The sequence below is a fragment of the Myodes glareolus genome, chromosome 27 (genome assembly GCF_982192425.1).
Source record: "Myodes glareolus chromosome 27, mMyoGla1.1, whole genome shotgun sequence".
Classification (NCBI taxonomy): domain Eukaryota; kingdom Metazoa; phylum Chordata; class Mammalia; order Rodentia; family Cricetidae; genus Myodes; species Myodes glareolus.
Genome location: NC_142052.1, coordinates 1,796,010 through 1,811,006, shown reverse-complemented (window position 1 = coordinate 1,811,006; position 14,997 = coordinate 1,796,010). Strand labels below are relative to the sequence as shown.

Here is a 14,997-nt window from a genome sequence, read left to right as displayed (position 1 = left end):
CAGCCAGGGCTTACTGATTCTGGCATTACACTGGACGCTGAATACATTGAGAAGAACAGTCTAGACAGGTCCTTCTTATGGGTCCAAGAAGTATTGTCACTAGAACCAAGAAAACCACACCACTTCCTTCCATAAACAAACAAATTTTAGTAACCACTAAACTTCAGCAAGGATGATATTTTGACACTCTTTCTCTGGGTTTGAAATTAAGACATCACTTCCAAAAGTTGACTCCTCTGTTGAGTTCCCTGTGTGGAGGCCATTACTTAGTCCTGGTAGATTTAGTTGTTCTCACTGTCTCACGCTACCTTCGTCCTTTCTGCTTCTCTTCACACCAGCACAGCACCCTATCGCCGTCCTCCCTGAGGCCCTCACTGGAGATCACTGCTCCACCTTATTTATTAGGATTCCTTTATGCTAACCGTCACAGAGCCAGTCTCTCCTAGAGCATATTACAATTCTTGTGACGAGCAACTTTCTGCCACAGCCCAGAGTCACCTGGTAAAAATGACTCAGTGGGGAGCTGTCTGCAATAGTTTGGCTTGTGGGGATTGCCTTAAAGTGGTTGATAGAAGAAGAACCAGACAGCTATGGGCAGTGCCATTCCCTAGGCAGAGTCTTGAACTATACAAGAGTGGAGAAACAGCGCTGATCGAGCAAACATTCAAACGAGCACATACACATTCGTTTCTCTGTACTCTGACTATAGTGTGACCTGGGTATTTGATGTCCTGTCTCTCTGTGCTCCGACTATAGTGTGACCTGGGTATTTGATGTCCTGTCTCTCTCTGACTATAGAGTGACCTGGGTATTTGATGTCCCTGTCTCTCTGTGTTCCGACTATAGAGTGACCTGGGTATTTGATGTCCCTGTCTCTCTGTGTTCCGACTATAGTGTGACCTGGGTATTTGATGTCCTGTCTCTCTGTGTTCCGACTATAGTGTGACCAGACTATTTGATGTCCCTGTCTTGTCGTCCCCGCCATGATGGGCTGTAATCTGGGACTGTGAGAGGAAATAAACTTTCTTTCCTCCCTAAGATGGTTTTGTCAGGGTTGTTTCCACAGCAACAGAGCAGAAACTAGGACCACACCCCTCCGTACTTACAACATCTATGATATCTATGACTGTCGAGCACAAATTTCTGCAACTGCTCTTTAAAGTCCTTCAAAATTTGCGGCTCTCCCGACTTACTCTGTCCTTCATTTTCTTACTTCCTGCCCCTCCTGGGAGCCTGTGCCCGCCTGTGGTAGAAGCACACACAGCTGGTCGAGGGCCAAAGGCTGGTCCTGCTGCTGCTGCTACTTACTCCTTTGCTATTTCCATTAGCTCCATAGGCTACTGGAGGATGAGGGCCAGGATGCTTTGCTCTCCCACAGCTTCCTTGGGGGCTGGGAAGCTTTCTTTACTGCTTCCCTTTGGGCTGGGGGAGCTTTCTTTACTGCTTCCCTGGGGGCTGGGGGAGCTTTCTTTACTGCTTCCCTTCTTAAGCCAAAGTTTAGCTGACCCAGTTGGAGATGGCTCCTCCAATCTATCTACCCTTAAAATCCACTCCAGCCATGAAGATCCAAAGGAGACTTAGCTCTTTGTCTAAAGCTATTCTTTTAGGAAGGGACAGCCATTCATCCTCTCTCCCTGTCCTGACTTGGTGTGATATCAGGCTCGCTCCATAGAACACTCTTCCACAGCCATCTCCTGTATTCTGCATTCTTGAGGCGTCTCTTCAAGCAGAATGTACCTACTGAATACAGAATATGCACCTTCTGCTGGTTCATCTTTCCTTTCACAAATTCCACCACCTCCCTCCCTCCATGACTGGTGTCAACTGTGTTTGAAGCACAAAAAATATTTCTGGGATATTTCCTAGGTTCAAAATCATAAGAATATCAAGACCTGGTTACATGGAAACTGGAAAGTAGCCAAGCTCCTCGAATCCCCACGCCCTCGAATCTAAGACAGACAAGGGCCCCTATCAGCCTCGGGGTGTCCTGGAAGGTGGTATAGGACTGCAACTCCTCGGTAATCCCCCGGCGTCTGTAAATTCAGGTGAAGGGTCAAAACTGCAGGGATGGCAGCTTGCATTTTCCTCCTGAGGGCTTGAATAACAGGCACGTGGTATCACGCACATTTTACACAGGGCTGGGGAGTGAACTCAGGGCTTCATGTGTGCTAGGCAACAATCTTCCAACTAAGCTACATCCCTAGGAGGAAAGTAACTTTCTAAAACTCAGTGTAGTCACCGTGTTTTCAAAAATATACTCTATTTACAATAGAAAGTTGTGGAGAAAAATTAAAGCTTCAAGAATGTCCCAAGAACTTAACATGGCCTGCGATCATTTGTGTACTTAACACTAGCACTTAGGTATTGAACTGTGTGTGTGTGTGTGTGTGTGTGTGTGTGTGTGTGTGTGCGCGCGCGCGCGTATTCATATATGTGCTTGTAGATGTGTGTGTAAGCCAGAGGCCGACACTGAATGCTTTCCTTAATCACTTCTCCGACTTACTTTTTGAGATATGGACTGTTACTGAGCTCAGAGCGCATTGATTAATCAAACTGGCTGGCCAGTGAGCTCTGGAGATCTGCCTAGCATACATGAAGGTCTTTGCCTTCCCAGGGTAGCATTTCAGGAACACACAACCATGCTCAGCCTTTTTTATGTGGGTGCTGGGACACCTGAGCTCCGTCCCCCCCCCCATGCTTGCTCAGTAAGCACTTTGCTAAGTCATCGTGTTAACTCCGTGACAGAGGTTCTGAACAGTACCCACAGCCACGGGCACTCAGGCTTCTGTCCCTCAGCGTGTGGAGTACTTACCATAGCAAGAGTCCGTGACTGAGCAGGAGGCAGCAAAATCTATCTGCAGGAATGAGTCCTCGTTCACGGCAATGTCTGTGGTGACCACGTAGCGGGTGCTGGCCTTTTCAATGAAGACAAGGGCATCGCCTGTGGAGCCACACACGGGCATCTTGGTGCCCCCTGGGTGAAGCAGCCACTTCCTGCTGTCCAGAGTTGAGAAATCATCTTCCAGGACTGTATTGCCAGAGATGTTTCCTCCAATGAGAATCTGAAATGCATTTTAAAACACCCCACATTTTGGTTTTAGCGTACGGAAGAGTTCGGTCGTTTTTGTTTGTTTGTTTTGAGCCCTGAGCTGCCTCAGAGTGGGTGTTGTATGACAGCATAGGGCTGGGGACCTTTGAGAACGCTTTTGTTTCTGGGGTCTGCCTGCCCATCTGGCAAGGAGCCGCAGAAAACAAACCCAAGGCCTGACCATGCCATCCACAGTCGTTCGTGGGCCAACTTGTGCCTTCGGAAAGCACACGTCGCCAAGCTGGGAGGACAAAATTTTGGCTTGCCTGTGATTATTTCTATTTAGGGACAGTCACGCCCCGAGGCATTTCAGCTGCAATTCTCTGCTTGAGCTCGACTGTTGGCGAACAGGGTCCCTGAATTCTGTTTGATACGCTGTATTATGTATGAAGATCCTTTACAGCGGTCCAGAAAGATGTCGGGGGTGGGGTGGGGAGGTTTATTTATTTATTTTTCATCAAAGGCTGGAAAAGAGGATTTGCGACCAACTGCATGTGGCCCCAATGCTGATTTGCATGCTCTCCTTTTCAGAGAATTATAACCTAGTCTCACGCTTGATAAAGTCCCTCTGTCCATATGGCAGCATCCTCTCTGAGCTCGACCTGGGCCTTCTGTGGTGCCATTTGCTTTTATAGGCATAGGAAATTGGGGGTGTAGAGAATGACAGGAAAGCTAAACACCATATCTAATCTAGCCCTGTGCCCTTGGGCAAGTCATTCGATCCGCCCAGGCTTCCACCAGGACCGCGCTGGACAACCGCACTCTCTAAGGTCATAAAAGTTAAAGCAGATAATTCCGAAGGGACTGACCTGGTCGATCACCCAGGGGCTATAGAAGTGCCCATTTTCAGACGGCTGCCACCAGCGGAGGCGCGTGGAAGCAGAGCGGGCCTTCAGGGGCATCTCCAAGGCGATGTACCTGCCCACGTTGCTGGAGTTGCTGAAGAGGAACTCTTGAAGGAGACTCCAGGAGAGGCCGCCATTGAGAGAATACTGTAGAAGCACGGGCTGGCTCCTGGGGTCTGGCACACCTTTACCACAGCCCAGTCTCACGAAGAACTGCACAAACCTGACACCAGAAGACTTTACTGTAGACTTTGACTTCAAAGAGAAATTCGCCTCGCCAACAAAAGGCAAGCACCCTGGGCGGCGTAGGGGCAAGGGGCGGCTTTCATGAACGTGACGATTTAATGAGCACCCCAAACAATCGCTTCCAAGCTTAACTTTCCTTTCTAATGTGAGTGAGAGTTAATTAAATGCGCAGTGTGAAAAATGGCAGTTCTGGCTCTAGTTGTACCTTGCATCTCTTTTCCAACGGGCCTGGGGAAAGTGGAGTTGAATGCCATTGCATTCTTTGGCTACTTTATAAGATGCTGGGAGAGATCCAAAGGCTGTTCAAGTCTGAGAGTGTATTGCTGTCTGGTGAAAACAATTGGATTTCGGTCGTCAGTATTTGAAACTAGAAGAACGGGAAAGTCATCCAATCCCTACGAGCCTTGCGAATCTTGTATCGCTGGCCTTAGGAGACACATCTAAGTTCAGCCGTGGTAGCTCCTCTTTTCAGGAGAGCAGGCCACTTTGGGAAGAGCTGTGCTTAGCCTAGGCCTCGTTTCTGTCTTCTGTGTCAGGGGAGGGAAAGGGTGAGTGTGGGATGTTGGTGGGCTGAGCCAGACTCTGACTGTTGCTGGGCCTGGGTGCGGGTGATACTGGCCGCTGAGAACTGTGGCAGCCGGCCAGTGGCAGCTTTCCTAGCTGGCATGGAGGTGGTGGACAGGGTGGCAGCAAGCAGCTGGGGTGCCAAGGAAAACTGGTTCACATGTTATCTTTGGCAGCCAAGCTGCTGGTGCCTGGCCTGGCCACTATCCTGACTGGTAAAGCAGAATGAATTCCACGTCAAATTCAACATACATACTCAGTAATGTAACAGGACAGATAATAAATGTTATCAGTATCATACACAGCGCCGTTCATCTCTCACAGTTCCCCAACTTCTACCTATTTATGCCGTGGCTCCGCAAACACTGCGATCTTAACGCTGAACATTTTAAGGTCAATATATGCAAATCCCACACAGCATGCAGCTAGCCGAGCTATAGAATGCAGCTTTTAACATCTGATTAAGGGAAACATGCATTGTTAGTGCCTAGCGATGTCTACATGAGTAAAGATGGTATTTACCGAGGAAGAACTGGGTATATTATCTGCTTGTATGGGAAAGATGTTTACATTAATTTAGTGATAGAAACACCAAATTACTGCTTAGAAAATTACTTATTTAGAAAAACTTAATTAACTTCTAAATTAGAGAACTTGGCTGCTATTAAATCTGACATGAAGAATATCAAATTAAACTGTGTGCATTAGGATGGAGTAGAATAAAGGTTTGCTTTTAGTAACTACACAATTATTTCAGATAGAATTGTACTTTCGAGAAGTGTATTATTTATGATCAATAATTGAGAGAGCCAGGAGAAAGAGGGAATGTTAGGATGCATTTTAAAGTCCTGGGGAAGGTTTTACAAATAAACCTGTTTGCCTTGCTCATTTAAAAATAGGTCAGGGGTTGCATTTTGCACGCGTTAAGCTGTATCTTATGTTTTGCGGTTAAGGTTTCGGCTCGTCAAGTGATTGAGGGATATACACTGTGACAACGTAATCCTCCGAGACAGTTAAAAACGCTTTGAGTGACCATGCTCAATTTAGAAAATGACTTCTCACAATGCTAGCGAAGCATCGGACTTACGGAGACTAAGTCTGCACTTAAAAGACGCTCAACGAAATTTGCTAATGGAGATAAAATTAATCATGCATAACTTGAGGACGCACTGCGCTTCAACTGAGCTTCTTGTTAAGACGATAGAATAAATGTGCATATTTTCTCCGGAGTTCAAGAGCTGATGAAAGTAGTCAGTAGAAGGTGGGCAAAGAAGATGCAATATGATTCTCTTGAAGTTAGAGTAAGTTAAATATCATTATGTCCTGGATTATCCAGGATCAGCTATTAGGTTTGTTGTTGTTGCTGTTTACCTGTGTTTCACATGTGGGGATCTGAGCAGAGAAGTCTAACGTCAGCATGGAAGGTACTGCCCCAGAGAGCTCCCTGCTTCTGCTTTGACAATGTCCATAATTACAGTTACCTGGCATGTGACAAGTCCAGGTCCCGAGTCACCAGCATACGCAAGCCGTCCTCATTGAAGAAGAGGTTGTTCCCACTGGACAGGATCCCACACTTCCTAGAAGGCTTCGCGCCACTCATCAGTAAGAATCTGTCGGATTCCAGTTGACCTGGGAAAGTGGAGAAACGTGGTTTGACCTCTGACCGTCAGTGCAGCTGCGTTATATTTTCAAAGAAACATGACTAACGTGTCATGCAGCTTAAAGATGCAAAGCCATAAACACTGAAGCCATTTGGGGGATAAAAGGACTCTTTATAATAGGAACTTCTTCAAAGTTTTGGCCCTTGACTAATACAAAGGGTCACACACCGGAGGAGGGTCTTTTCCCAGGTATCTGTGGCTCACCCACGTAAGCCCCTCCACATCGAACAGAAGGAGGAAAACTGGGTATCAGGAAGTGGATGAAGCCAGACGGGAGACAGGGAGGGCACACACCCCACCCGCGATGTCTCCACTCTAATGCAAGGGCAGTGTCCGAGGAATAACACAGTATCTTTTAAAGGTGATTTTAAAAAAAAATTAAAGAAATTTAAACATAATTCAATAGTTGCTGTTGGATGTCTTTCAAAGGCAGTTCTCAAATGTACTCAGATATGCCCCTTAGAGGTAGTTCGTTCTTTCATTGTGGTAAAATACACAGAACATGTTTACTGTATTAACAATTTAACCGTGAATAATCCAAAGGTATGCAGTATATTCCTGATGTAAAACCTTCACCAGCAACAGCTTTAAGGTTTTCATTCCCCAAGAGGAAGCCTAGACCAAAGAGCATCCTTCTCTACTGCATCTCTGGCAACCAGACACTCTGTTTTCTACATCCAAGGAGTGACTTATTTGGTATGTTTCACATAAACAGAACATACAGTGCATGTATCTGTCTGGCTTCTTTTATTTATTATATTATTTCCAAGGTTCATATACATTGTAGCATCTGCCAACAGTTCAAATGCTTTATGGCAGTATAATGTTTCATCTTACATTTGTACCTAAATCTGGTTTTAATTTGTATTATAAAACCATGAATATATTAAAAGTCTTATAGAAAATAGAGAAAAACGAAGTCTTTTGGGTCTGATTACATTAACATAGATATGGTGGTATATTCGACCATCATATGAAGATGTTTAATCTAATGTTTGGGAATAGTGCATCTACAATTTAGATGCTCCCCAATTGTTAGTTTATAATATTTGTTTTTCTCTGTTGTAACACTATTATCCCATGTCGTGATGTCAAATTCTGGGTTTTAAATGAAGGTGTGGAAAGGAGGAGGGGTCGCCTGAAGAGTTGACAGAACTTGGATTTCTGAAAAGTTCATTCCTATATCCAAGCTTATCCTCTGGAAATATTCTCTCAATTGGCATTTGTCAGAAATTAGTTGTAGTACAAAAAGTAGTGCAGATATAGTAGTTGTGACAGGATGGACAAGACCCCAACACGCCCAGCAGGTCCCAGCATGGAGAAGGGAGTTGGGCGTGAAGGGTCACCCTAGCCAAGACGCCACCAGCAGATGTCAGTGTTGAGAGGCAGAGGCATGTTTCTCTGAGTACAGTCCCTGATAAAACCTCTTCCCAATGGAAGGCCCCACATTCAAGACTGTTGGGGCCGTAGAAACTTGGTAACTAAAGGATTCAAAGCTGGTTGGGAAGGGAAGAGGGTGGATGGACAGACCTAGGAAGTGTTGGAGCAGGGAGGTGAATATCAAAACACTTCGTGCAAAACTCTCAAAGAACTAATAAATGCACTTTAAAAGTTAAAAATAAGTATTTAATTATTATACAATATAATTAATTAAATATATATTTATTATATATAATATAATTAATTAAAAATTTGTTTTATTTTTTTCTTATAGATTCTCATGTGTATAGCTTATCTCATCATTAGTATCAGGATATTAACGATACAACATAGATGTTGAAAAATAAAAGAGTTTACAAAAACATGGTGAAAATAACTTTTAGCTATCAATCAAAGACTTATTCTCCCTGACTAACCATGGTTTCAAATATAGCCCTATCAATACAGAAAGAAATGGACTTTCGTGTATTTGCGGTTGTAACAATAATTATTAAAATACGCACGAGTGGTTAAATCACCATCACAGCTTGGGCCTACATGCAAACTCTTCCAAAACCTACCCGGGATTTAGGAGAGAAGCTTACCTTCAAAATCGTCTTTGAGGAAGTCAGGATTTTTGGTGCTTATTTTGCAGGTTGGACCAGAGTAGCCTGGGTCACAGATGCATTTGGTCCCATTGATGCAGCTCCCATGCCCACTGCACATCTCTTCGCACTGGGGACCAATGTAGACATTGTCGATGGCCCACGTGACAGGCTGCGAGCCGGCAGGGTAAAATCCCTGGTACCATCGGAAACGCACGGACCTGGAAAACACACCCGAGAGGCTCAAAGTTACTCAACAGAACAATACATCCTTAGCGCATCTGGTCCATAAACAACGGGAAATTCCTACTGATGTATCAACTCAAGAGGAAGGAAACACCGCTAAAGAAAAGAGAAGAAAATGAGACTTGCCACTTTCCTTTTGAAGGTAGGGTTACTGTTTCTCTAGAACCTTCTGAATTTTACCAGTTAGTGAAAACTGCTCCTGATCTTCCTACCCTTCCAACACCGGCTCCCTTGGTGAAGACTTCTTCTCAACACTCTGCATAACTATCCTAAAAATAAGCCCGACGTAAAACCAATGAAACATAAACTCAACCCTGATCCACTTAAAATGCACAATCCTGTGACATTTACACACCACCGATGCTGTCTACCCTTATCGAGTTCCAAGGCATTCCTGCACCCTGAAGAAAACCCCAGCAGCCTTTCCACATTTTCTCTTCCCAGGCAACGGCCAGTGCCCTTCCTCTCTCTGTGGATTTACCCCTCTGAGTCTGCCACAGCAATGAAACCATGCAACCTATGGTTTGTGTTCAGTGACATTCACTCAGCGTTAATGTCTTCAAGGGCCATTCACTTCCAGCAAGTACCAGATGTTCCTCCTCTTGACGCGCCGTCACCGGGATTTACAGGGATTTTTCAGCTCACTCATTCATTGGTTTGATTGTTCCCACCTTTGGGCTGTGGAGAACAGGGCTGCTTGTGAACATATGGGGAGTGTTTGTTTAGGTCCTTTTCGGCTCTGGGAAGGATGGTCGTGGAATTTCTGGGTCTGAGGTACATGGGCACTTTTCTGCAATGGTGATGGCGTTTCCATCCTTACAGTACTACAGCCGGAACAACTGGAGTTACTTAAAACACGCCAATGTCTTCTATCAGCAGAGAGCTTGTAGCAGCTGACGTCTATGCCTCCTTTAGCCTACCATTTCATGGCACCCAACATAGTGTTTCTGACACAGTAGTTGCTCTTGAGGTCAGCCTGGATACAGAGAGAGTTCTAGACCAGCATTGACCCTGTTTCAAAAAAATACAAAGACCCCCAAACTAACCTAACCAACCAACCACCACACTGCCCGCAGTTCCCCAAGACAACAGCATCACCGAAACTGGCAAACGAATTATCTTATAATGTTCTTGGTGACAATCATGTCACTGGAAATAATCTATGTATTTAACTAGATTAACCAAAAGTCCAGAATAACATATTTTTAAAACATGTCTAAAACTCAGTTCAAAGAAGTTGGAATTATTTTAGAGAAGATGGGCACTGAATAGATCCTGGGTTCTTCTTTTTGTGCCCCGTGAATCTATCCATCTTCTGGTTATCACACAAGCTCCATTCTGGATAGTTTTCATTTGACAAACTAATTAGAAGTGAAGGGCTGGGCATGGGTGACGAGAAGGAAGTTTGTGAAGCTTCTGCAGCGTGGCAGAGAATAAGATAGACGTAGTCAAGTTCTCACATATAGGCACATTGTTTATATCAGGAGCTCAAAATGCCCCCCATGCCAATACATAATTAAACCAGGTTCTCCTAGACTTGTCAAAATTTAGTCTTGGCAAAAGCACTCCTTACCTTTTGAACTCTCAGACTGCTGAGCTGAGGGAAATGCTCGGAGTTTTCGTTTTAATGAAAGCCTACATGGATTCTTTTTTTGAACTTATTTATTCAAATGTTCTGAATACAAATGAGCCACCTCGGCTGGACATTTGTTTGTTAGTGTTCGCCCACCTTGGCACAGAAACCACAAGGGCTGTGACAAATGGGCTCTAGCCTGCTTTGGCTGTGGTTCCCTTCGGCTGAACTCTTACTCTGAAAAATGCCCATTGTCATCCTCTTTGCAAATGTCAGCACCTGCTCCCCAGCCAGCCCTGCTCAAAGGGTCTTCTCTTTAAAATACACACTTGAAATTTCAGGTACGTCACCTTGTCTCCATCATAAAAATGCATAAAGCAGAAACAATTGGGACGTTCTCGGAGAGAAAGACTCTAGACCGAAAGACACAACGGTGATGTGAATAACATTAGGTGAAAATTCAACGTGTGTTTTGAATGTAAACATTATGTAGGGGCTGTTGATTTGAGAGTGGGGGCATGGAAGGAACTGGAGGGAGGGGACACTGGGGGGGCTGGAGGGAGGAGAAGGAAGGGGCAAGTGATACGATTATATTTTAGTTAAAATGTAAAAAAATGTAAAAACTTAGCACTGAAAACAAAGCCGTATATATTTCAGTGTGTGTGTGTGTGTGTGTGTGTGTGTGTGCATTAAGTAAGTTAGTATCACACACACACACACACACACACACACACACACACACACATACACTTTAGCAGTTAGTATTTATGCTACTGTTATGTCCCATGATGAATACAAACCACAGAATGGTTCACTGCGCTGGAGAAAATTTCACTTTTGCCTTCCAGCAATTCAAGCCTGTGTGGGCTTTAAGAACAAGACTAATTTTTTTTTCTTGAGACAAGGATGAGGCAGTATTATGAAGACAATTCTTCCCTCCGCAGATATGACTGAAAATAGTTTGAGCTGATAGAGTTCCGAGTGTGGACATGACACCTGACCCACTTAAACCCATTTCATAGACATAAAATGACATGGTATACGAGCAACACACAGTCTCAATTCTTTACATTCTGAAGGCCTTTTTTCTTTCCAAAAATGGATTTCCTCCAGTGGGTGAAATAGAGATATCTGTGTTTTCTTTGCGCACATGTCCAAGATAAGCTGCTATGCTTTATGTGGCCCACAGGAAGCCGGCAGTGAGGTGCGGCCCCGCCTTTTGGTCCTCCTGGTGTGGGCAGCCTGTTCTGCTTTTCACTCACAGATCTCTTGGCTGACTCCACATACTTCAGGTAAGATTATTTGCACGGGGAACTTGCTGAAGCATGTCTTAAGCGGTACACCACAGTCATGGCTACAGCCTGTCTTGGGTCTGTTCTTAACTAGGAAGTCAGAGAATGCAGAAGCCCATGGAAGAGGAGACTGGGTACTTCACAGCATGCACATGATGGGGTCGATCTGAAGTGTGTGTTTCACTCTGTTTCAATGATTACAAAAATGTAACATGAACTGTGCACCTCATAAATGACAACATCTAGTATTTTTTAATCATGGTAGAAGTTGAAGATCAAGGAGCTAGCACAGGGCTGCTAAGGACTTGTTTTAAGGTTCATACTTGATGCTATCTAGCTGAATTGTGTTTTCCTGTGATACAAGAGGCAAAGGGGTTTTCTGCGACCTCCTTAATGAGAGCTGTAATCCCATTTATGGCTTAGTGACCTCTCCTAAAGCCACTCTGTCTAATGATATGACCTTAAGGGCTAGGATTCCATCGTGTGAATTTTGAGGTGACACAGTCAGACCATAAGAGAGTCTAAGAGGTTGAGCCCCAGGCTTTTCCCACGCCCAGGCTGTCTAAGAGTTCTCCCAACTCTTGACCTACCTGACTATTCAGATTTTCTATTTAGGAGACTTGGAATCAAGGGTTCCAGGAAACAAGAACCATGATCTATTTGATGTTGATGGCAAAGTGATAAACACAGGACCACAAAGTCCCTGGCATCTTTTCATTAAATCCTTCCGTGTTCTAAGTGGAAAATGACTGACTTCAGATAGACCCACTTTTCTTTCTGCTGAGACACTGTCCCCTGTCTATTTCTTCTGTGAACATCTCTCCTGAGCAATAGGGAGGTCAGCACCAAGCTGGGTGGTGTCCTATCATTTCTGTGAGCTCCAGAATGTCTCCTCACCCCCTATGACTTTCACTTAGAGTCTAGAAGTCGTTCTGTCTAGTGATACCAGCGTGTGAAGAAAACACTGGGTGTTCTACACTGCCTTCATGTTGTATCGAGTACCACAGACAACAGGGAATATTCAAGGTCTTAATAATCAAATAATGAGAACTGCTCTAGCAAGGTGGTGAAGGGTGGGTGGGTTATGCTTCAAGACAACGCTAACTTTTGAAAATGCACTTTCAATCTTTGCAAAGAGTACCAAGTATTAGTTTTGTTTACAGACAAAAGAGGTCTAATTATGCCTAGTTTCACACAATGATGAAACATCCATTTCCATCTCGAAAGTACGATAGCAGTACTTTCTTCTTTTTGATATACACTGAGAAAAATGAACATTATTCTAAAACAGTCGTTTCCAACCTGTGGGCCATGACCCCTTTGGGGGTGGAATGACCTTTCCACAGAGGTAGCCTAAGACCACCGGAAAAGCACAGATATTTACATTACAATTCATAGCAGTAGCAAAACTCCAGTTATGAGGTAACAATGATATAATTTTATGGTTCGGGTCACCAGAACATGAGGAACTATGTCAAGGGGCACAGGTAGGAAGGATGAGAAACACTGTCTCAAAGAAACCGACTCCTAGGCTGGCAGCTGCATCGACCCCTCCTCTCCGTCCTTTCCTCATGGTGTAAGCTTTATTTTTGGAAACTATGTCTTCATTTCCTCTCTCTGAGAGGAGAAGTCCTTTATCTGTAAGCAGCTTTTCAACAGAAGAGACAAGTAGAATGTTACAAGAATGCTGAGAGAGGTTGAAAAAGTAAAAATACCCAAGGGGAAAAAGTGTTTTTTTTTTTTTTTTTTTTTTTTTTTTTTTTATGAGATGCCCAGAACTGGTTGTGGGCTTCCATCTTCCATACATGCCCACGGGGGTGTGTATTAATGCATTGCATTTTTTACTGTATTTATAGCGTGAGGTGAGGGCCCATGGGAAGAGGGTCAAAATAATGAGAAAAATATGTTTTATCTTGCTTCCTTTTGATTTGTGAAGGATGCATGGGAAACGGATCTCAAGCTACACAATCCACAGCACGCTCTTCAGTTCACCCTTAAACTATGCAAGAGTAGCTACATTGTCTCTTTTTCCTGCCTTAAACGTTTACTGATCTGTTTCAAGCGAGAACCGAAAAAAAATACAAAGTGGGATTTTCTTCCTGGAAAGGGCAAGTGAGTGACAGATGTCAAAGGAAAACCACACGTGGTGCCAGGCGTCAGACCCTCACCCGCAAAGGTGCAGCTTCCCGAAGTGCACGACTTCCCTCCGCCAGCCCTGGGTGGTCCCTGCGTAGTAGGTGCTGCTGGGGTGGTGCTCGGTGGAGCATAAGGAGCTGACGTGGACGCTGCTGTGGTAGCAGAGGGGTAGCAGCAGGTGCCAGGTGGCTCCGAAGTCCCTGGAAAATTCCAGTCTGACCGGATCAGCAGACGAACTATCAGTGGAGCATCCGACATTGATCTTGGGAGGCAAGAAAAAGTGGCACAGATGATCACGGAGCAGCAACTGACACCAGCCATATCTCCTGGTGCCAATCTAATTCCCGGCAAGTGTCTCACTGAAATATGTAACTCTGGAAGATCGACTTTGCACAAGGGACATTGTATATTACCTTTAAATTACACCTTCTTCATAAGGAACCTAAAAACGTCTCATAAAAAATTTTTCTCTCATCTTACAAGAAACATAAAATGGATAACATAAAATGGATAACTCCAGATTTTACCTTTGGCCTACTTTTTCTTATCATGGGCAACTCAAGAAAATAAAAATGAGAAGAGTTTTTTCTCCCTAACAGTTCCCTTACCAGTTTACTAAACAGTGACCTTCTATTTCCTTCTCATGACACCTGATAAATACCCCAAAAGCTTTCACCTTCAACATACACTCAGTGTAAAAACAGAACAGAATACAATTGTTGCTATTTTTATTGACTAGGAAAGATGTTTCAAAGTTGGAGATATTCAGGACCGACAGGATTTTGAGATAGCCTTTGTGGTGAGAGGACAGTTAAGAAACTCAGTCCACTCACTTCTGCAGCTGCTCTGTGCATGTCTTCTTCAGCACGCATGTGCCTGGTGTATGTCAGAGAATCTAAGATCTGCTCTGTCGTTCCCAGTACGTAATACAGTGTCTTCAATTCTCGCCCATGTGCTAACCTAACACAGCACCTAAAAGCCTAACCCACACGTTGGACACTGGATATCTAGATTCTTTTTTCAATCTAATGGCAATTTGCAACCTTTGACCTTTCCCCTTCCTCTCGCTCCATCTGTCCATCTCCCTCTCTCCCTCCCCTTCCTTCCTGATAAGCCTCTTTCTGCTAAATGCATGAGAATTTTTCTGTGCCATATCTCATCTTTCCAAAGAATATTTTCTTACTATCATGCCACTATGGTAACTGATTATTAAAATGTAGTGAGTGGAGTGGAGGGGGAAGAACACAAAGTAGGGTGTGTGTGTGGTTATCTCTCTATCTTCTGATGAATAAGCAATTGGGACTTGATGAGCTTTTGACGAA

General features: G+C 44.2%; 1 protein-coding gene across 2 annotated transcripts in view; it reads right to left on the bottom strand.

Annotated features, from left to right (window-relative positions):
- The window catches only part of Reln (reelin), a 433,437-nt gene that overhangs the window by 59,087 nt on the left and 359,353 nt on the right, over window positions 1–14,997 (bottom strand). For both annotated transcript variants that reach the window (XM_087902405.1, XM_087902404.1), the window contains exons 41-45: window positions 13,708–13,937; window positions 8,429–8,649; window positions 6,225–6,372; window positions 3,898–4,156; window positions 2,813–3,062 (exon numbers count right to left, since the gene is read on the bottom strand). In XM_087902405.1, the coding sequence (XP_087758531.1) occupies window positions 2,813–3,062; window positions 3,898–4,156; window positions 6,225–6,372; window positions 8,429–8,649; window positions 13,708–13,937 (1,108 nt within the window). The remainder of the gene's footprint in view (window positions 1–2,812; window positions 3,063–3,897; window positions 4,157–6,224; window positions 6,373–8,428; window positions 8,650–13,707; window positions 13,938–14,997) is intronic.